Source organism: Dermochelys coriacea, chromosome 1 (assembly GCF_009764565.3).
Source record: "Dermochelys coriacea isolate rDerCor1 chromosome 1, rDerCor1.pri.v4, whole genome shotgun sequence".
In the NCBI taxonomy this organism is placed as follows: Eukaryota; Metazoa; Chordata; order Testudines; family Dermochelyidae; genus Dermochelys; species Dermochelys coriacea.
Genome location: NC_050068.2, coordinates 147,661,865 through 147,686,070, shown reverse-complemented (window position 1 = coordinate 147,686,070; position 24,206 = coordinate 147,661,865). Strand labels below are relative to the sequence as shown.

Sequence of the window (24,206 nt, the reverse complement as noted above, 5' to 3'; positions counted from 1 at the left end):
GATCCTTGATGATACGTTGGAGAGGTTTTAGCTGGGGGCTGAAGGTGATGGCTAGTGGCGTTCTGTTATTTTCTTTGTTGGGCCTGTCCTGTAGTAGGTGGCTTCTGGGTAATCTTCTGGCTCTATCAGTCTGTTTCTTCACTTCAGCAGGTGGGTATTGTAGTTGTAAGAATGTTTGATAGAGATCTTGTAGGTGTTTGTCTCTGTCTGAGGGGTTGGAGCAAATGCGGTTGTATCATAGAGCTTTGGCTGTAGACATCGGATCGTGTGGTGTGTTCTGGGTGAAAGCTGGAGGCATGTATGTAGGAATAGCAGTCAGTAGGTTTCCGGTATAGGATGAAAGTTATGTGACCATCACTTATTAGCACCGTAGTGTCCAGGAAATGGATCTCTTGTGTGGACTGGTCCAAGCTGAGATTGATGGTGGGATGGAAATTGTTGAAATCCTGGTGGAATTCCTCAAGGACTTCTTTTCCATGGGTCCAGATGATGAAGATGTCATCAATGTAGCGCAAATAGAGTAGGGGCATTAGGGGACGAGAGCTGAGGAAGCGTTCTAAGTCGGCCATAAAAATGTTGGCATACTGTGGGGCCATGAGGGTACCCATCGCAGTGCCGCTGATTTGAAGGTATACATTGTCCCCAGATGTGAAATAGTTATGGGTGAGGACAAAGTCACAAAGTTCAGCCACCAGGTTAGCCGTGACACTATCGGGGATACTGTTCCTGACGGCTTGTAGTCCATCTTTGACTGGAATATTGGTGTAGAGGGCTTCTACATCCAGAGTGGCTAGGATGGTGTTTTCAGGAAGATCACCGATGGATTGCAGTTTCCTCAGGAAGTCAGTGGTGTCTCGAAGATAGCTGGGAGTGCTGGTAGCATAGGACCTGAGGAGGGAGTCTACATAGCCAGACAATCCTGACAATGCTGTCAGGGTGCCAATGCCTGAGATGATGGGGTGTCCAGGATTTCCAGCTTTATGAATCTTGCGTAGCAGATAGAATACCTCACGTCGGGGCTCCAGGGGTGTGTCTGTGCGGATTTAGAGAAACTGTTTCCAGTAACCGTGTGACATGGCTTTTCTTTTGTTACCATCTGTAATCTATTTATCTGATAAACAGACATAAATTCAATTCACTGTGTTGGGACTGGGTAATGGGGAGAGAGAGGAATAACTCCTTTTAATAAATCTCTTCAGATTCACTTATGTTTTAAAAGAAGGAATGAATGCTTTTAAGCACTATAATTTATTTTTAGATTGAACAGAAGCTGTCATATTTCATCTCTCTATAGTTTTACATGGTTACAGTGTTTTTAATTAAAATCAGTGTTTTAATGTCTGCTGCACTGCTGTTGCTCTTTAATTTTCTATCTTATGATTGAAAGCAAACAACTGTAGCACAAAATTGTGGACGAAGGACATGATGAAATGTACATCTTTTGCAAAGTATCAGTCACATTGAAGAGAAAGGAATGTATAATTCCATACTTCTGACTATGTAAGATTTTGATGTTTGTTTTAAAATCTGAATCAGGCAGTAAAGGTGGGGCCTTTTTCTTTAGACCAAATTCTGATAACCTGTACTTACACTGAGTAGCAGTTGACACCACAAGCAGTGGCATTACTTGTGGAGAAAGGTACTACTCAATATAAGGAGGGGCATCTGAATCTGACTTTTATTCATCTTGCTGATCATCAACCTTTTAAATAAGGAGCAAGAGCAAAGCAAGTTACTGCTCATCACACACCCAAATTATGCTATCAAAACCCATGAATTTTCATTTGGTTGTTTGATTAAATGGGTACTCCTAGGAGTTGACTATCTGAAGCAAGAGTAGATTAATTTCTTTGTCTGCTTAGCAATAAGGCTGTTACCTGTTGAACTGTATGACATTACTTTATGTATTCTTGCATTCAAAAACTGATGTTTTTGAGTGAAATGAATACATTTAATTCAGAGAGAAAATGTTGCTATTTTCATCAGAAGCAAATACTCATTTCTGTGGCAAGATTCAGCCTTGAGCAAGTACATTTAGCTAATGTGCCAAAGAAATTATTTTTGTGAGCCAATGAGAAATTTTTCATACAATATTACTTACCAGATGAGAAGCCTGTTGATAGACCCAAACTTCCTTCCATGGAAGTCAATGGCAAATTCCCCACTGGCTTAAATTGGAACAGGCACAGGCATAAGTATGTTGATTATAATTTTAAGTAGTTGTTGTTTGCTCACACGTAGCTTTTACTGTGAGCACTAACTCTGTCATTTTATGATTGTTTTAGAGTTTGTAAAAGTCATGGAAAATAAAAGTTCACCTTCATTACTCTATCACTAAAACTGTATGTACCATTTGGTATATGAGTATACACACAGTACACTGATACCTTGATAAACAGTACTGTGTGGGTTGGCAGGGATAACTGATGGGATAACTTTTAACAGCTCAAATGATTAGTCTTGGAGAGTAATCAAGGCTTTCCTATGTTTTATTCATCTTTAAATTGACAAAATATACCTCTGTAGAGATAGATATGTCCAGGCTAGCATGCAAGGCTACATAGAGTTGTTCAGTTTACAAATTCACCATGGTGTTTAGTGTGTCATTTTGCTGGGTTTACATATTAGACAAAAATTTCAGTTTGACCAAAATTCACGCAGTTCAGAGAAATACATGACTTTTTCCAGTTTTATATAATACATAGAGTTTTGTGGCCTCTGAACTGGCAGTAGGCACAAATATCTTGATGCTTCAAAATCTTTACCCAAAATCACATGCTCAGATTTGTCATTATCATAGCATAAAAAAAGTTGATGTCTATTGTATACCTTGCAGAGCCCTCATTCTCAATAGACTCTTAGGACTGTGTGAGTCAGATTGTGATTTTTATCATCTTTGTTTTTCATTGTCCTTTGTTAGTTAAAACTTAAAATGGAATATTGTTTTGTGTATTGATAAGTAAATTCTAATAATGAAGAAAGACCTGGAATAGTTGCATCAAAGACAGGAAGAGCCTTAGGTTTCTATAAAGAACCCTCTCAAAACAAATGAAGTGTTTTGAGATTATTTAGAGGGTCTAAAGAGCAGACACATACTTTTTATTTTCGTCAGCATGGCTCATTTTAAAAAAAAAAATAATGTTTTATTGAGCTGAAAACCAGTATTTGAAATTATGGAGGACTATGATTCATTGAAAGGTCATTGTCAGGTTAAAATAAATAATAATGTTATGCTAAAGGTGGTGTTAGCTTCCACAAGTATATCTTTGATCTGTAAGCAATCACAGACTTCTTGATACTGGTGGGCATGATAGCCACCCTTCATTCCACAAAAGTTAAGAAGCAATTAAGCTCCTTTATAAAGTAAGATAGCTGAAATAATGGGAGCCATTGCCCAAAGCACAGAAGCTGAGTTTTGTGGGTGGAAGGCTTTCTCAGGGGGCTGATTGCAAACACAGAGTGTCTCCGTGTATCTGTGACTGGGAAGCAGCCAGAGGCAGTCAGAAGAAGACATAGAAGGCACAAGAAAACCAAGGAGATAGCAAGAGAAGCACTTGCAATGGTGACACTGGGACAACCAAGAGAGAGGATTTGGGGGGGCAGAGTGCTGACTGGAAAGAGACTTGCAACTGTGAACTAAGAAATTACCTCCTGTTGTTTGAGCCCTACTGTGTTGAGGGAAACAGGACTTTGTACATTCTTTGTAAATAAACGGAATTGCATCAAAGAAATACCTGACTTCTCCATGAATTGCTTCTCCTAATGGTAACAAACCACAAGACCCCAAACATTGGCCAGCCACTCAAAAGGTGGTCAAAAGGGTGAACGTGCTACTGCCAACACCTACAAATATTAAACCTGAAAACCTGAATTTCCTTTTTCATCATATTTTGGGTTTGTTACCTATTTATACATCTCTCTCAATGTGGACAACAAAACCAAACTTAATCTGTTCCCCTTTCTGCTTTTCCTGTACTAATATAGTGCTCCATTGTTTGGTTTGCAGACCTTGCAGGGAAATGCTTACATTCAGTTAATCTGCTTCCTATTAGTTATTTTGTTTAAAACATTTCTGAGAATTACTATTATAGCTTTAGGTATTTTTGGTTTCTAAATGCTAAATTTAGACCTAAGCCTACTGACATTGTCCTTTGAAATATAGTACATAAAGTTGTTAGTGAATATCACTCATATTGTTTGGAATTTTCTGTACAAGGTTATCATACTGCCCTCCTGTCTAGACACTCTGTTTTATACTGAGACACACAGAGATTTTGGGGTTTTAAAAATTAAACCATAATTGTACAGTAGTTGTGTCTTCATGCAATACATCAGCCCAACAAGACACTAAAAAAATTTTCTTCAAAGGACAGTACCATACTGGGGAAAAAGGTCAAGGGGATGGGCGAACAAAGAATATGCTTGTACCCAAACACTAGTTGATTACCAGCATTGTGGTACTACATATGTGCAGTGGGCATCTTCATACTACATGAGTTACTTTCTTTTATACTTGTTGTTATTTTATGCTGTTTGCTCTCAAAAATGTTCATGTCATAGTCACTCAAATTCAGGTAATAAAAGAGGGGTTTGTTTCCCATTTTAATGTTTGCAAGAGAGAAAACAGAATCTTTTTATTATTTATTTTGGCTGGAGGCCGTTCAGATGATTTAACAGAAAGGGGTTTATCAAGCTGTTTATTGTTGGCCTGATCCAATGCCATTTAAATTGGTAGAAAAACATTGTTGACCTCCCTGGTCTTTGGATTCAATCTGGTAAACTGCAATCAAACCTTTGGTTTATAAATTGTTGCATGAGTGTTCTTTTGTCTTAGACAAACAAAACTCTTTCTTTAATGAAGTAGACACCTACTTTAATTGCTATTTGTTACATGTTTGAGAGGAGAGTCATTTTTCTCATCTTTCACAGGTGGCCATTGATGAGCGCATCAGACAGTTGCATGAAGCCCACAGGGATTTTGGCCCTACATCTCAGCACTTCCTTTCCAGTAAGTCATTTTTAGTTTTTCTTGCATAACTTGAGCAGTGCTCCTTAGAAATTAAAACCTCTGTTAGGTAGCCAGCCCTGCCATTGGTGTCAACTAGAGTTGCAATAGTTTCCATTTTAAACCCCATTGCAGATGGTTTTAGCAACTCAATGGTAAAAAATAAATTGTGGGCTAAAACTTGGTATAGAAGTGTACTGATTCAATAAAATCCAGTATAGATGGGAAAAGCCTACCAATATCAGGGCCCCTTACCTCTTTCTCTACCAGTGCAGGATTATTCCTGTATTATACTTGTCCACTCTAGTTTGAAAGCTGGGAGTTGTTGCTGACTAATTAAATAAAACAGACTTTCTGATATCTATAATTATTTCAAATTTGTATGGTACTTGTACCCCAAGTTCTTTATACATTTTCAGTATATACTGACTTTGAATTCATATACTTTTCTTACATGATGTATAAAATGTCACTAGCTGTAGTTTTCATATGTGTGCATAATCATAGAAGATTAGGATTGTAAGAGAACTCAGGAGGTCATCTAGTCCAACCCCCTGCTCAAAGCAGGACCAATCTCAACTAAATCATCCCAGCCAGGGCTTTGTCAAGCCAGGCCTTAAAAACCTCTAAGGATGGGATTCCACTACCTCCCTAAGTAACCATTCCAGTGCTCACACCACCCTCCTAGACAAATAGTTTTTCCTAATATCCAACCTAGACCTTCCCCACTGAAACTTGAGGCCATTGCTCTTTGTTTTGTCATCTGCCACCACTGAGAAGAGCCTAGCTCCATTCTCCTTAGAACCCCCCTTCAGGTAGCTGAAGGCTGTTATCAAATTCCTCCTCACTCTTCTCTTCTGCAGACTAAATAATCCCAGTTCCTTCATCCTCTCCTCATAAGTCATGTGCCCCAGCCCCCTAATCATTTTCATTGCCCTCCTTTGGACTCTCTTCAATTTGTCCACATCCTTTCTGTAGAGGGGGGCCCAAAACTGAGCACAAAACTCCAGATGTGGCCTCACAAGTACCGAATAGAGGGGAATAATCACTTTCCTCGATTTGCTGGCAATGCCCCTACTAATGCAGCCCAATATGCCATTAGCCTTCTTGTCAGCAAGGGTACACTGTTGACTCACATCCAGCTTCTTGTCCACTGTAATCCCCAGGTCCTTTTCTGCAGAACTACTGCTTAGCCAGTTGGTCCCCAGCCTGCAGCAGTGCATGGGGTTCTTCTGTCCTAAGTGCAGGACTCCGCACTTGTCCTTGTTGAACCCCATCAGATTTCTTTTGGCCCAATCCTCCAATTTGTCTAGGTCACTCTGGACCCTATCCCTACTCTCGAGTGTATTTAACTATAGAAACCCTTCTTGTTACTCTTCACATCCCTTGCAAGCTGCAACTCCAATTGTGCTTTGGCCTTCCTGATTACACCCAGGCATGCTCCAGCAATATTTTTATACTCCTCCCTAGTCATCTGTCTAAGTTTCCATATCTTGTAAGCTTCCTTTTTGTGTTTAAGCTCACAGATGATTTTTTTGTTACGCCAAGCTGGTTGCCTGCCATATGCGCTATTCTTTCTGCACATTGGGATAGTTTGTTCCTGTGCCCTCAATAAGGCTTCTTTAAAATACAGCTACCTCTCCTGGACTCCTTTCCCCCTCATATTAGCCTCCCAGGGGATCCTGCTCATCAGTTCCCTGAGGGAGTCAAAGTCTGCTTTTCTGAAGTCCAGGGTCCATATTCTGCTGCTCTCCTTACTTCCTTTTTTCAGGATCCTGAACTCGATTATCTCATGGTCACTGCTGCCCAGGTTACCACCCTACCTTTTACTTCACCTACCAATTCTTCCCTGTTTGTGAGCAGCAGGTCAAGAGGAGCATGGCCCCTAGTTGGTTCCTCCAGCACTTGCAGCAGGAAGTTGTCCCCAACACTCTCCAAAAACTTCCTGGATTGTAATATATATAATCACGTAGTAGTAACAAGACAAAACAATCCTGCTAATTATTGATACCAACTGTTGCATCACAGATCTACAACACTACATTAAGGATGAAACCTATTCTAATAAAACCCTGCTTTCAGCTTGCAAATGTTTTTTGCCTGGGGGGAAAAAAATCACAAATTTGGGCAAGACTGAAATTTAGCATCTGCAGCACCCAATCTATTTATCTATTGCTTTACATAGACACAAATATTAATTAACCCTACTGTTCCTCTGAGAATATACCCATTGCACTACCTGATATTAGGAATAAATGCACAGATGAGCAGGTAGATGTCCTTGTTAGGTTCTTTGTGGTAGCTGCTTACATTTCTGTTTCTTTAAGAGGATGAAATTAATACATGCTGATTTTGGAAAGTTGGTTCAGTAAAACAGGGGATAGTCTTGCTATGGAGAAATTTAGAAGCCGGAAACCCAACAAAAATATAGAATGTTTGGCTGTCTGGTTACCATTAATTTTGCTGAATGCAATAAAGATACTACTGAATCAGTGAGCCATCCCCATTGTTAAGATAACCCATACATTTGTGCTCAGCTCAACTCTGGTTATTGACTGTGAATCAATATTAGTTAGCCATTGGTACAATTTACCAAGGGCTTTGGTGGATTCTCCATCCCTGGAAATCTTTTAAATCCAGATTAGCTGTTTTTCTTAAAAGTATGTTTTAGCTCAAATTCAAACAGGATTACTTCAGGGAAATTCAGTGGCCTGTGTTATGCAGGAATATACCTCCCCTTGCCCCCACTGCTTGTTTTTCTTGTGATTTATATGTTTTAAATCAGAGAGTCATAGAGCTTAATGCCAGAAGGGACCACCAGATCATCTAGTCTGACCTCCTATGTATCACAGGCTACCAACCCCACCCAGCACCCACACACTAAACCCAACAGCTCAACTTCAAACGACAAATGTGAGAATTCCCAATTGGCAAGAATTTCTGAGCTATTTAGTGTTAGTTTGGATGGAACGTGGCACCTTGTAGGAATGATACAGGATGGGCCTCTTCGGTGGATAAGGGTTTAAAGATAAAAAATTAGATCTTCAGATTAGGGGTTTTTTTATCAGAGGTTAACCCTGGGATGGCAGAAGACAATGACTTCAGCTAAGTTCATTGGCTCCTACTGAGCAAAACTCATATGGCCAAAGTAAAATGGTGGCCACTTTTCACATGGCAGCTATAGTGTGGAAACTCACAAGGGGCAAGTTGGGCCCATAAGAAAAACATTTACAGTTATAGGTCTTGCATAGTTCGTCTACTTAGCAGACTTGTGGGGGGATCAAAAAACCCAACCTAGCGGAAGAATAGCCGTTATTTAAACTTTTTTTCAATACTGTAACAAACCATTATTGTCTTTGCCAGCAATTCAACTCCCCCTCACCCCCATAACTTTATCAGGGATGTTTTGAAGTGCACTGAAAGACAACTTGAAACAGCTTCAAAGCATCAAGGCAGAGACTGAAATGAAGCTTCTTGGAAGCCACGTCTTTGGCCTATTGTACTGCGATTAAACGAAAGTAAATAGAACTTTATTTAAGAGATTATATCAATGGAATAGAGCACAGTCACAGGATAATGGTCTCCTTGATACATTCCAAGGGGAAACCACCAAGGCATTTATCAAAAATAGATGTTGAGAGACAGATTTTATTTTCAAAGAAGTAGACAGTCTGTGCCAATGTTGTGTTTAAATGTTTTATTTCTGCTATACCATGTGATTAGTGATGCAGGTGTAATCATTCTGCCTGAAAGACATTGATATTCAGTCCTATATAGCATTATCAAACAATTCCATGTAGACTGGCATTGAGGACAAACTTGTTTTTCCACCAATCACAAATAAATTTATTTTTAAAAGTATAAGTTTTAATAGTGCATTATAATTTTAGTAAGAAACTGGTTTCTAAATTGTTTATTAGCTGTTTACCACAGGTAAAGCATCTTGTTTATGAATTTGATAAACAAAGGCGGGAAATTAACACCATAGCTGTTTGGCAAAACCCAAACCAGGTGCCATGGTGTGTCAAATCAGCATAAAATCTGATGGCACAGTGCAGTCTGAAGGTTGTTCAAATCTGCATCCTATTTTATGCAAACTCTGAGAGCTTGTGGAAGAGGGAGGCAAAAGAAAAGCTTTGGGGTTTAGCCCACTGGGTTTAGTACATTTAAAATAATATTAACTATCTACATTAACTAATGGAAGTAAATTCAAACTGAAACCTTCCCCTCTCTCTTCACTTATCCATTTTGCCTAGCACAGGAGTAGACAATTGAGGGCTTCGGGGGGCTTTAGTTCCCCCTGTCAAGCTGTCCTGCTAGAACAAATATAAATAGCAGTGTAGCTGTAGTACCAGGAGTCAAGGCAGTAGAGGTACAGCTTAGACTTGCCAAATACAAACCTGCCTGTAACCACTGGGTGTTTATGCAGCACAGCTAAGCCATACCTTTGCCGCCACTGTCCATGCTGCTGTGGCGATACTGCTATTTATACTCACACTAGCTCTATAAGAGCTAGTGCACTCTGTGTATGGAAGCAGCGGAATCACACCATTAGCTCATTTCTCAAGTTGAACAGCGTGTGGAAAGTTAAAACCAAGAACTTTGATATAAATCTAGTGTTTCACTTTAGCAGGTGTAGTTTATATTGAATACCAAAATGTCAACTCTTATATTGCCTTCTAATTTCAATAAATTCATAGATTTTTATGTCAGAAGGCACCACTGTGATTGTCTAGCCTGACCTCTGGCATAACACAGGCTGTAGAATTATCCTGTAGTAACTCCTGCTTCAAGTCCAATATCTGTATCTGAACACACAGTGTATGCGTGTATCTTTTAGAAAAACACGCACACGTGAGTTAAAAATTTCCACTGATGAGAATCCACCACAAGCACACTCCGCTGCCTGGCTTTTTAGTCAAAATTTGTTTAGCTTAAACTTCCAGCCATTGGTTCTCATTGTACCTTAAAATACTGCTTCTCGGTATTATAATAGCTTAAAAAGCAGATTCTTTACTTTAAAAAAGTACATATTGTATATCTTAGTTACTATGGGCCAGATGCTGAGTAGCATCAAAGCAGAGCTTGGTGCAGGTGAGAAGGCATTGTGGGCGGGGAATGGAAAACCAGCTTTGCAGCCCCCAAATCGTGGACCATTCTGTACTGGTTCTAGGTCGGGGTGGGCAAACTTTTTGGCCTGAGGGCTGCATCAGGTTTCTGAAATTGTATGGAGGGCCGGTTAGGGGAGGCTGTGCCTCCCCAAACAGCCAGGCATGGCCCGGCCCCCACCCCCTATACAATCCCTCCTGCTTCTTGCCCCCTGATGGCCACCCAATGACCCCTGCCCATCCACCCTCCACCCCACTCTCTGTCCCCTGACCGCCCCCAGTCCCCTGCCCCATCCAAGCTCCCCTCTCCTTCATGACTGCCCCCCAGGACCCCTGCCCCATTCAATCACCGCATCTCCCTGACCGCCCCAGACACCCCCCCTAACTGCCCCCCGCCGCTCCATCCAACCCCCCCTTCCTTCCTGATTGCCCCCCTTGACCTCTGCCCCACCCCACTCCCCCTCCCCCATCCCCTGAACACCCCCAGAACCCCTGTCCCTGACTGCCCCCCGCCGCCCCATCCAACTCCTCCTCTCCTTCCTGACTGCCCCACCCGGGATCCCTGCTCCCATTCAACCCTCCCGTTCCCCACCCTCTGACTACCCCGCCCCCTATCCACACCCCTGGCCCCTGCCCATCCCCTGAACTCCCCTGGCCTCTATCCACCCTCCCCCCCTTATCATGCTGTCTGGACCACCGGTGGCTGGCGGCACGGCTGCACCAGGACAGGCAGCCACGCCGTGCAGAGCACTGGGTCAGGCCACGGCTCTGCAGCTGTGCTGCCCCAGGAGCTTGCTGCCCAAAGTACTGCGCTGATGGCACAGTGAGCTGAGGCTGCGGGGGGGGGGGGGACAATGGGAGAGGGGCCGGGGACTAGCCTCCTGGGCCAGGAGCTTAGGGGCTAGGCAGGACAGTCCCACGGGCCAGATGTTAGGGTTACTTTGAAAGCAGCTAGGGCACAGGGAAGACTTGCCTTGTATTTCAGTGGTGCGTGCGTGCATACATATACACACATATAGGACTTAAGTCAAACAGCTGGTTTTATTTCCTTTAAATACTGGACATACTGTAAGTATTTACAAAATGCTTCTGGAGCATTAATATTCAGCAATTTGAGGGCTGGTGATGGCTCCACAAGTCCATTGGCTACACTGAGTAGTGTGCTCTCCACTAATAAGGCCACCTTGCATTTACATCGTTCCCAGCAGCACTACTGCTACAGGCAGTTTGTTGGGAAGCTGTGATGTCAGAATATCAGCTGGCCAGCACTGAGAGATGTGCAGTCATTCCTGCGAGCATTGCTTTTGTAGTTATACTTCTGGGAGCAAATGTGTGAAAAATAAGGATGCCTCCCAGTGAAGTGGGAGGTCAGATCAGGGGTGAATTCATGCTTTTTAAATGGGTCTTGCAGCACAATGAAAGCAAGTGAGGCCAAAAAAGGTCAGTTTAGTGATGGCAACAACAATCTAGTGATGGCAACTTAAAAGAAAATAGGATCAGGAGGATTCCACTCTGTGGATTTATTTCACATGTATATTCACCACAAAATCGTTAACTTGGAGTTAAGGTTGCTAGGCTGCACATCCCACCAGTGCACCTGTAGTAATCAAAGCAATAAGCCACTAAGTCTCTCAGCACCCCGGTTAAACTCCCCTCATAAGTTGTCCCTCTCAAGCTCAGCTAGTTCTTTTCAACCATAACTCCACACTCATTCTAAACAATGATCAGGCAGGCACTCTTCAACTCCAGCCATGTTTACTGGCTATTTGTTTGTGTTTTGGGATTAAGATGGGATGGATGGGATCTGAATAGATTACTTTGCAAGTAATTCTATGCAGGGGGCATATGAGATCTGTATGGCTGGGTGCAAGATATGATGTTTTCTGTAATGTTTCAGAAAAGTTATTGGTGACCTAGTTATTGTTCAGAATTGGGCAGGTTGGAAGTTACAGAGTTATAATTGTATCTATGTGGCTGGAGATGGGGCTGCATGAGGCTGGGAGCTTGGTGCTTGGATGAAGCTATGGATGGGGGGGAAAGAAGAACTTAAGGAGAAATGTGGGGCATGGAAAGGAGCTCTTCCACTTTCTGGGTCTCTACCTCTAGGCACAAGACCCACTTTTTCTTCATTTTCTCCCCCCTCCACTCCCAACCCCACTGTCCTGCTTTCTTTTCCCCAGACCTCCACCACATATCTACTCACTCCTTTTCCTTTCGGAGAAGTGGCACAGTGTGTCTGTGCTGAGGCATCAGCATTTTAAAGTCTTCCCTTGGCAGGGGATCAAGCCAGTAGTGCCAGAGGAGCTAACGACAGTCCCCACTCTTCTCCCTGCACACAAGCTTTTTTCCCCAGGCCACCCACACATTCCTGCTAAATTCCTCTTACTTTGTCCCTCAATACTCTGCTCAACCCCACCGGCCTCCTCAAGCCAAGTTCTCTTTGACTGCCTTCTTTATCCCCCATGAACTCCTCCATAGTTCCACAGACCCCTATCTCTTTCCCAGAGCTTACCCCTTGGCCCCTGATGCCTAGTTAGTCTCCCTGAATCCCCATGGTATCAGTGAGCTTTGGAGCTGGTGAGGGATAAACACCAGGGAGGGAGAGGAGTTATTTAAGTTAAGTGCCAATGTGGACACAAGAACAAATGGATATAAACTGGCCATCAACAAGTTTATGTTTGAAATTAGGCAAAAGTTTGTAACCAACAGAGGAGTGCAGTTCTGGAACAGCTTTCCAAGGGCAGCAGTGGGGGCAAAAAACCTAACTGGCTTCAAGACTGAGTTTGATAAGTTTGTGGAGGAGATGGCTTGATGGGACTGTCTACAATGGCATGTGGCCCAACTGCGACTTCTAGCAGCAATATCTCCAATGTCTGGTGATCGGACACTAGAACGGGAGGGCTCTGAGTTACGGCAGAGAATTCTTTCCCAGGTGTCTGGCTGGAGGGTCTTGCCCACATGTTCACGGTCTAACTGATCATCATATTTGGGGTCAGGAAGGAATTTTCCCTTGGGTCAGATTGGCAGAGACCTTGGGGGGTTATCGCCTTCCTCTGCAGCATGGGTCACTTGCAGGTTTAAACTAGTGTAAATGGTGGATTCTCTGTAACTTGAATCCTTTAAATCATGATTTGAAGATTTAGTAACTCAGAGGATATGGGTTGATTACTGAAGTGGGTGGCTGAGGCTCTGTGGCCTGCAATATACAGGAGGACAGAGTAGAGATCATGATGGTCCCCTCTGACCTTAAAATATACGAGTTAAAGGCTAAGGCTGGCAGCCTTAACAGAAGTAGCTGTTAAGATGGAGTTTGATAAATGTCAAAAGTGGCCCATGGCCATATCCAAGACGTTACATGAATGCATGTGTGGATGAAGTTGGTAGTTTATGAAGACTGCAGATGTTTAGCTAGAAGGACCCACACAAATGTGTGAAAAACTGTATAATTTCTAAAAAGGATCATTTTAAAATGTTTCCTCTGCAAAAGTTAGTGAATATTAAACTAAAAATATCACATAGAAAATTCTATTGTCCTCTGAAGGATTGTTGTGCTCAGTTTGGAGTTGAAATGCAGTAACTGAAGTGTGAAGCACAGGAATTTCAGTCCTGCTTTAAGTACAAATTTCAGCACAATCTCAACTATGGAGCTGCAACTCTCTCCCCTGTAATAATGATTCTTTGTCGGCTCCTTTTGTTTTGATCTGTGATGCTGCCTTTTACAGAGAATGGGATTCATTGTCTGTTGTTGGAGGATCCATCTGTATTTGTAAAGATAGTTATTACTTCCTTTTGAGATAAAATAAATGAGAGGTAGGAGAGATGTCAGGCTGTTTTTAATGCCACTAACTGTTCAATCAGCCTGCCATCAATCCTGGTTTTTAATGCTGTAACTCATTGACATGCACCACTTGTGATTGCTGAAAAATAAAAGGTATGACAACTTTTAAACATACAGTTAGAACTTGTAATTTACAGCCTGATCCCTGTAGGATTGTCTCATACAGTATGTTGATGATGTGACTCAATGAAATAATGCACAGCTATAACAGGCAATTACCTGTAACTCACAGGGCCGGCTCTAGGTTTTTTGCCACCCCAAGCTCCGAGAGCGCAACTGCCCAAGGAAAAAAAAAATGATAGCCAGAATGCCACCCCAGGAATTCTGCTGCCCCAAGCACATGCTTGCTTTACTGGTGCCGAGAGCCAGTCCTGGTAACTCGTTTTGGAGATCACAAGGGTTTTTTTCCTTGCTTAGAAGTGCTAATTCCATCTGTGGCTCCAAAATATCAGAAGTTTAGAGATGAACCCAGATTTTTATCAAGATAGGGAACCAATAGGTATTTGGGTAAAAGCAAAAACATTTAGGCATGCATGTTTAAAAGGCATGTTTACATCTGTCTCGTATTTTGTGGTTTGTTGGATTCTCCTGATATAAAGAGCTAGGACTTAAAGTTTAATTGGATATACCTAGCTGTATTTTAAAATTTCAAATTATAAAGAACAGGTCGCTTTTTTCCATTCTGTATTTAACAAATAGCTCCAATGATCAGAAACGGTTTTCTCAAACTATTTTTTTAAAGCCATCATATGCCAGTACTCTATATGGAAAATGGTTAATCATCATTAGAACTATTAGTTAACATTCAGAAGTAGATAAATAATGGTTGGAAATGTGTGTTTAAGATTTGGAAACTAAATCTCGTATTTAGTTATCCTTTGGATAAAGTCCAGAGTTCCTGAGACTGTTCCTTGTTTCCTCACATTCTGTTATTTTAAATTTCAGGTTCTGAAAAATCTTTTCTTCATTATTTCTTGCCATTTCTGCCTTACAAAGATGGCAGTTAATAAATTGTAGAACTAAATACTTTCCTAGTCACTTTCCATTGCATAGAGATTTTGCTCTAATGTAAATTATTTGCAATTGAAGAAAAATACCTTTTCAATTTACAGTTTTGGCATTAATACTGAACAGACAACCATTAAAGTCACAATCAAACTCCCATTGATTTTCAAAAATGACAAATCAGACCCTATTTTATTTGACTACTTTGTTGCCAGTCTTAAAGATGAGACTATGGACTGCATTGGATCTGGACCCCAAGCTATTATTCTTCAATTCTAGAGGCTGCATATGTTACTTCAGCCTGTGCTAATCATGAGAATTTAAGATTTGACATAATAAATCAAACTGGTTTTAGGTTTTAATTGGTGCATGGATTGTCTCTTTTGTGTATTTCTACAGCACCCAGCAAAATAAGTGTTCAGCCCCATAATACATACATAGTCAATTGTTTAGCTTGTGTCAGGGCCAGGCTGTGTACATGGGTCACTTATGAAGTTGCGATCAGCAACTGAGTAACAGAGCTAGGGTCGAGCCAGGTGCGGAGGTGCAGACAGGAGGCAAGTAGCAGAGTCAGGGCTGAGCTGGAGTTAGGAGCCAGAGTCTGGGGTTCACAGCAAGGCAAGATCTGGAGGGAGTCTGCTCAGAATGCTCCCTCATGGCTTCCTCATGTGTCAGTCATTAGGCTGTCAGAAGGCCACCGCTCCGGTCTTGTTGGGCAATACTTCCTGCAGTGTCTGGCTTCACAGAGTCTCCCTTCAGGTGACAAATTTTTTCTGCCCCCACGCAAGTGGTGGGAAGGGCTAGTTGTCCAAGTAGTTGTCTATCAGAGCTAGTGTAGGTATGTCTACCAAGCTGGAAGTTACACCTCCAATCATAGGCAATGACTTTGACTTTTTTATTTTTCCCACTGGGTGCTCAACCCCCGCTCCACCCTGAGGCCCTGCCCCCACTCTTCCTTTCCCCCTGAAGGCCCCAGCCCTGCCTGTCTCGGAGACCCCGCCTCTTGGGCCTGCTCTGCCCTCTGCCCTGAGGTCCCACCCTCATTCTGCCTCTTCCAGCCCCACTCCACCCCCGCCACTCTCCTCTTTCCCCCGAGCACCTCCAGCCAGCCACCAAACAGCTGATCAGCAGCTCCACTAAACAGCTGTGGCTGGTGGGTGCTGAGCACCCTCAATTTTTTTTCTGTGTGTGCTTGAGCCCTAGAGCACCCACAGAGTCAATGCCCATGCCTCCAGTTCCAAGTAGAGGTGTACTTTTTAAAATCTAGATACAACATTCCACTCTTTGGGTATCTTTGAATTGAGCCTCACAAAGCTAAGTACTGAATTTATATAGAGGTGTAAAGTGCATGGAGGTAGAGAGAAGCAAAAGCCACCATCTCCAACCTGCAACCAGAGTTTAAATCTACAGTGCAGCACACAGTGGAAGATTTCAGTCTCCAGGGCTGACAGCCCTGCACCTTTTAAGGAGAGTCAAGCGCACTTAAAGGAAGAGAAGAGACTTAAAAAAGAAATGCAAATAATCTTTATTGGATGTTTCGCTCCTCAGCTCTTGCCATTGTTACTATCATCATTAAGGGAGGAATGACTTTGTAGTAGCAGTGGGCAGTAATTTAAGTTCAAGACCTGCTTATTGAGTGAAGCATGTTAAAAGTTAGAGGGAATTATGTTAAATATACATGGGCCACATCTACACTAGCACTTTTTTGTAAAATGTCTTACCATTGCACTACCACCAGTGCAGTTCCATAAGTTGTAGCAACAGTAGGAGCACCTGGGGTTTTAAACACCATGTCACCTAGAACTGCTCTGCTGTGCAAGATTAGATGATCTATGATGGTTAAAGAGTCTACATTAGCACCCTTACCATTGCTGCCACTAGTGCTTGTGAAATAATAGGAAATTTTAAGAAAAATGTTCATGTAGATAGCTCAGGTGTTTTGGGGGGAAATTGATAGTACTGTATTCTGTGGTTCAAGAGGCATCATGCATCTAATGATCAGTCCTGCTGGGCTGCTGCTTTTTAATATTCCCTTATATTTTCTTCTCTCAAAGATGTTGACTGCAATAGAGCTGTGCATAGCATATTGATAAATTTGATTCATCATGAATTAGAATTCTGATTATATGCTGGATCCCCCACCTGCAAATTAAGTTTTACATGATAAAAATGGTCAAATTCAAGGCCAAAATCATAAATTTCAGTTAGTTCTTCACTAACAGAAGTTGCTTATTTCCCCTATTTTTTACTGCAATAATAACTTTTGGTGGTGAAAAAAGTCTTCCATTAAAAAACTTACGGTGACAATGAACAATATTTCAATAAAAAATGTTTTTCTCCTATTTCATTGAATTTAATATTCACACATCTCTACAATGCAGTATACAGTGTTATTTAAAAGCAGTTTGTTATTGGTGGAATGATCTCATGCATGTCATAGCGGCATTATTCATAGTTTAATATGTTTTAATTTTTGATGATGTTTCTCCAATATTGAGTATGTCACAGCTATCCATGGTGTTTTCTTAATTCTTAGATGAATATAAGCTTCATACAAAGTCATTATTTATTAACTACTTCTGTGACGCCTACAGTATCAGATTTCTGAGGCAAACTTTCCCTCCTGCTGCTCTGGTATATCCTTATTGAAGCACCATTGGAAGATTCAGACTTCAAGATTCAAACATTTCTAGTGCAGCACAGTTTAGCAGTGAAGCAGTTAAACAGTGTGACAGAGTTGTCATGAGCTATAAATTGTGCTCAGTTGAAACATATTTTTTATGTTCTGAAATGCCTGGTGTGTAAAGCAGTGAGGCTATTCTCTTTATGTCAGAACTCATTCTGTCATGTTTGGCTCTATAAGGCTTGAAATGTTTATCTAAGATTTATTTTTCTAATAGTCCATTTTATTCTCTCTGCACAGAAGCCACAATTTGGTCAATGTGACAGAAACCAGTTTTAGAGATTTTCTTTTCTTTTTCAAAGTTTGAGTGCAACCAACATTGATTATTAGACTTGTCAGCAATATACAAACGTAGTTGGCTACATAAAGCTGAACGATATCTACAGTATCAGTCTACCTGATACAATATCCTTTTCAAGGAGGTGCAAGTATTTTGTTGCTGCTCTACAGAACAGTAACATCCAAGAAAATGAGCCTGGGATCGATTTTATGCTTTGAAGTGATCTCTGGAAACTTCTGAATGACTTCACAGTATGCTGTTCACCATTTGTAATGATGCTAAGGAACATGTTATCTATTTAGTAGCTGTAGAATGTTTCTCACCAGTAACACCCAGCAAACATTATGTTTCAAGTTGGTCATAAAGATTTCAGCAGTTATTGCAGACCTGGGAGGCCTCATTTTATAATTCCTGTGGAGCGACTCTCTGTTGTGCTGCCCCTCTTCTCATGTTCAGATCTTTATGGCTAATCAGCCCATCTTCCAAAGTTTGAGAAGCAATCTTAAAGCATTTTACTCTACTTGTGATCACAGACAGCACTGCAGTGCAGACAGAGAAGCAGTGTGTAATTTAACTGTTGAAGAATCCAAATTGGAATTTAACTGCTTAGCTCACTTCAATTCCTGAGAATCCACCCACATATGCAGGCTTAAATCAGATTCCAACCTAGCTCAGCTAGTTGAGCTAGACCCCATGGTGGGCAATTTTTATGCAACTTAGGTTTTGATTGATGTTTTTCTCCTTCTAACTTTTAAATCTTTCAACCAATATATTTTGACATCAGTTTCTAGGTTATACAGTGAGCCATTATGCCTCTCTGCGATACAACATCAGTGTTCCACATCGTAATTTACTGTAATAACAAATAGGCATAAGATAGAAATAGGCCCTCTGTAAATGTGTAAAATAATATTGTACATGTATACACTACCTTTCATTGAGAAGGATCCTAAAGAACTTCCCAAATTACACAGACCCCCACACACACTGTCAGATAAGCAGCTTTCTAGAGTGAAGATGGCAGTCAGCCAGCCAGTATATAGCATGCTTTAACTGACTGGGGACTGCTGTAACTTATCTCGCCCTTAGGAAAAGTACTAGGGGATCTTTAATGTCTGTGTAAAACAACCATATCTTGTTTATTATGATATCTTAAACTAAATACAATGGCACTCAATTTATCTATTTTGAAAGACTCAGCTCTACACATATGTGAACCTGTGATTCTAGGTATTTCCAAACTTGAGGATTAGACCACTAAGCCATCATTATCTGCCTTCATAAGGAATGACAAATAGAATACCTCAACAAAAGGTTAAACCATTAGTAAAAAGTGTTATACATTGCGGGGGGTTGGGTTGGGAGTAAACAGATTCTAAAATGTGTATTTGGTTAAAAATAATAATGCACAATAGAACAACAGAAGTCAGCAAAGTCAAAGTATCATAGGTAGAGGCCCTGCCTGAAGTCATTCTCCAATGCTTAATTTAGGCACATGATTAAATACCTCACTAAACTGGGGCTAGAGTGACCAATTTGTAAATATTGCAGGTTTTTTTTGATTATGAACACGTGTGTGAGCTCAGATCCAAACCTCACAAAGCTGTAATTCACTCATATGAAACCACTAACAAACAGCAATGAACAGGTCACGGAGTAGATTGAAGCATGGCACAGTGTGGTTGCCATCAAAAAAATTACAGTTTCACTCCCCTCCCCTGAGTTATCTGAGATACTGAGGATCTTCTCTATACTTACAATTGAAAACGTATCCGTGTCACTGTGTGAAAACAGTGAGTGAATGTTAACATTTTAATAATGACCATTGGAAGTAGTTTTTGATAGAAATTGTATTAAATTGATTTTATCCAAGACTATCTCTTTGAATATTTTGGTGGATAGGTGCAATAAACGACCATTTACGTTTGATAGTTTTAAATGTATTGTATATATGATTCCCATAATGATATAGCTAAATTAAATATTTATTAGATTATTTTTGAATTTCATCTATCCACACAGCTAAAATGACACCAGCATCCTATTTAAATATCTGGTCAGACCCTGCATAGATTAAAATACTGTTGAACTGTGGAGCACACAGATCCAACATGCTGCTGCTTCATTTTGCATTGTGAAAAGACATAAATGCCAACTTACATGAACATGGTCTGTGAAATTTAGCCTCAGTTCAACGACAGTGCACACATTAAGTTTAATATGTTAGCACATCAAAGGGAGAAAAATAAAACTCTGAAAACAGATAACCATTAAACGATTACTAATGCATAGCAATGCTAATGGAGTGCAAGGAGATTTAAATCCATTTTTTAAAAAGACACTTTTTGCTATGCTATTTTATTTCAGTAGTCAACATTGCAGGTGTCTGGTTCATATAGCAATGGATTCTTACACTATGCAAAGCTAAAACAATAAGGCACTTTTGAATTACACTTTGCAAATAGGGAAATGTCTGTTTCTTGAGAATAACACACAGGGAAGCTATGGTGTCATACAAGAATGTTTTCCAGAAAGTCTTCTTTGATAGACTACTAAAATGGTGTTACCAGGAATCAGAGATATATGTCTGTTACTTACACTGGCTTTGTAATGGATGACAAACCTCTACTGGTACCAGGAGATAAGAAACAGCTCTTCTCAGCTGCTGGATTTGTGCCAGAAATGAGATGGGTATTCTCAGAGCACAGTTGTAAAAGGTACCACATATTTTGTCAACTCAAATTTATGCAAGACTAGAATCATCCAGGACAGCAGAAACTGTATTACAGACAACCTCACAACAGTCTCTTGAAGGAACACTAAATCCAATTATGCAGAACATCACAGAATTGTTTATTTCTAAAGCATTTAGTTCCACTGAAAGCAGAATATTTGTGCTTGTTTTTTTTAAATGGATCAAAAACACTTTTATGTATAAGATTCTGGGATAATAAGTTATGCCTCGAAAACTGTTGCCCAGATGAATTCAGGAGTGAAGGAGAAATACACCTTCCAGAATAATTACAGCAACCCATCCTATCCTTTAGATATTCAATAAATAAATAACACTTCCTTTGATTTTAAGATGGAAACTGTAGCTGAAGTGTTCTCACTATGAAAGCTAAGGTTTGGTTTGGGTTTTTTGGGGAAAGGGCCTTTTTGCCCTCTAATGCAGTTTGGGGAGTTGAATGGGTAGGGCTTTTTAATTATAAATACATATTATTCCATACAAAGGAGATCACATCCTCAATTTAATGTAGGGTTTTTTCGGGAGGGATGGGAAGAGGATGTGGTGGTTCTGTTGTTTTTTACTTTTCAGAATATCTGGTTCCATAATCCAAATGTTTTTAAGACCGTTTGTATGCCATCCTCTAGCCTTACATAGCTAGGAAGATTAAGCTACATGAACAACTGAAATTGTCTGTTATAGATACATGTGGAAGGTGGATGGCATTCTTCCTAGTTCTTAATTTCAGATAACACAAAGCATTTGGAGGTTTTCTGCATCCAAGCATATAGTGGAGTGAGTTTATCATGACAGAAGTTAAGATGTAGATATTATTGGGAATGTAGGAAGATGGTGAATGTCAGCTATGTTAGTTTTTGTTGTTATTATTTATTTATTTATTTATTTATTTATATTACCATATTACCCTAAGAGCCCTAGTTGTGGAGCAGGACTCATTGTGCTAGGCAGTATACAAATACTGAACAAAAAGACTGTCCCTGCCCCCAAAGAGTTTACAATCTAAGTAATATATTACAATACTTAACTTTTTTCAGAGTAGCAGCCGTGTTAGTCTGTATTCGCAAAAAGAAAAGGAGTACTTGTGGCACCTTAGAGACTAACAAATTTATTAGAGCATAAGCTTTCGTGAACTACAGCTCACTTCATCGGATGCATTTGGTGGAAAAAACAGAGGAGAGATTTATATACACACACACACAGAGAACATGAAACAATGGGTTTATCATACACACTGTAAGGAGAGTGATCACTTAAGATAAGCCATCACCCACAGCAGGGGGGGGAAAGGAGGAAAACCTTCCATGGTGACAAGCAGGTAGGCTAATTCCAGCAGTTAACAAGAATATCAGAGGAACAGTGGGGGGTAGGGTGGGGGGGAGAAATACCATGGGGAAATAGTTTTACTTTGTGTAATGACTCATCCATTCCCAGTCTCTATTCAAGCCTAAGTTAATTGTATCCAGTTTGCAAATTAATTCCAATTCAGCAGTCTCTCGTTGGAGTCTGTTTCTGAAGCTTTTTTGTTGAAGTATAGCCACTCTTAGGTCTGTGATCGAGTGACCAGAGAGATTGAAGTGTTCTCCAACTGGTTTTTGAATGTTATAATTCTTGACGTCTGATTTGTGTCCATTCATTCTTTTACGTAGAGACTGTCCAGTTTGGCCAATGTACATGGCAGAGGGGCATTGCTGGCACATGATGGCATATATCACATTGGTAGATGCACAGGTGAACGAGCCTCTGATAGTGTGGCTGATGTGATTAGGCCCTATGATGGTGTCCCCTGAATAGATATGTGGACAGAGTTGGCAACGGGCTTTGTTGCAAGGATAGGTTACTGGGTTAGTGGTTCTGTTGTGTGGTGTGTGGTTGCTGGTGAGTATTTGCTTCAGATTGGGGGGCTGTCTGTAAGCAAGGACTGGTCTGTCTCCCAAGATCTGTGAGAGTGATGGGTCGTCCTTCAGGATAGGTTGTAGATCCTTGATGATGCGTTGGAGAGGTTTTAGTTGGGGGCTGAAGGTGATGGCTAGTGGCGTTCTGTTGTTTTCTTTCTTGGGCCTGTCCTGTAGTAGGTGACTTCTGGGTACTCTTCTGGCTCTGTGTATTTATATGTATAAAATATATGCACCATCTTTATTTTGTCCCTTTGCATATATGTATTATGATAGAGTTTTCAAATATATGACCATGTGCTATGTTTTGCAGTACCCATCTGAGGGTCAGATTCTGCATCTCTTACTCACATTGAATAATACCTTCTTCCATGATTAGTGCTCTTCAAATCAATTGGACTGCTCCCGCAGCAAAGCGCTACCCCATGTGAGTGAGAATGGCAAGAATCTGGCCTTCAGTGTGCAGGATAGAGAGTACTCAGGGAAATAAAACAGCTGTTCAATATTTCTTTTTAACCTCACCATTCAGCGTTCAGCTCAGTTTCTCATTTGCAGTACTCCATCCACTCCCAGCACTAGATGACCATTTATATAAAGTGTGTGTGTATGTCTAATTGGCCAAACTGTTTGAGTATGTAGAGTAAGTAGACAGTGTCCAGAACCCTTTCTTCATATGTATAAGGTGCCCATAATTTTGCTGCGGATGATATGGCTGTTGGCCTCAGAAAGGAGTGTATTGATGAAGCTGTACTTTTCCATTACCCTGGTTTTCTATCACCCTCCAGTCCACCTACAATGTTGCTGCCAGACTCCTCTTCCTTGCCACTCCTGCTCCACATCACCTTCTTTGAGTCCCTTTACTGGCTTCTCATTTTCATCCAAAAGTATCTTAAACTGTTTGTCGTCTGCTGCAGCCCAAATCTCATTTTGGTTGCATGTTACTCTCCTTTTTAGACTCTCATAAGTGCCTCCATGTATCTCCCATGCTGCCCTTACATCTGATTTTTTCTTCCTGATATTGTTTGCCATGCAACTTCCCTGACCACCTTCAAATCTCACCTCAAAATGTATTTATATATTAGCAGTCCCACAAACAATGATCCACTAGTTCCCTATAAACTATTTAAAAATGTGTTGCACATCTTCTCTCCAACTCCTTTGCTCATGTTATCTTTTTACTTGAATTTCTGAGGTGCAATGAGATGTATTTAAAGTAGGTGGTGTATTTTCTTTATTCAGCTGATGGACTTTTGTTCATAGGTGAAGTGTGGATACATTTGTTTCTTTATTCATATGGGCTGTGATTTGACTTTGTTTTAATATCTGTTAAAACACCCAGACCCTGGGATAGGCATTTTTTAAGTAGATCAGTCAAAATGACTATATAGAGAATAGCGAGCCAAGGTGGGTGAGATAATACCTTTTACTGGACCGACTTCTGTTGGTGACACAGACAAGCTTTTGAGCTACACAGAACTTTTCTTCAGGTCTGAGAAAAGTACATAGGGTATGTCTACACACAATTAAAAACCCACAGCTGGCCCATGCCAGCTCACTCAGGCTCATGGGGCTCGGGCTAAGGAGCTATTTAACTGCGGTGTAGATGTTTGGGCTTGGGATAGCCTGGGGTTTGGGCTTGGGGAAGC

At 40.9% G+C, this 24,206-nt stretch overlaps 1 protein-coding gene across 11 annotated transcripts in view; it reads left to right on the top strand.

Moving 5' to 3' along the window:
* Positions 1 to 24,206, top strand: part of DMD (dystrophin) — a 1,935,994-nt gene that overhangs the window by 1,759,726 nt on the left and 152,062 nt on the right. For all 11 annotated transcript variants that reach the window (XM_043505382.1, XM_043505371.1, XM_043505378.1 and 8 more), the window contains one exon: positions 4,930 to 5,008. In XM_043505382.1, coding sequence (XP_043361317.1) covers positions 4,930 to 5,008 — 79 coding nt within the window. The remainder of the gene's footprint in view (positions 1 to 4,929; positions 5,009 to 24,206) is intronic.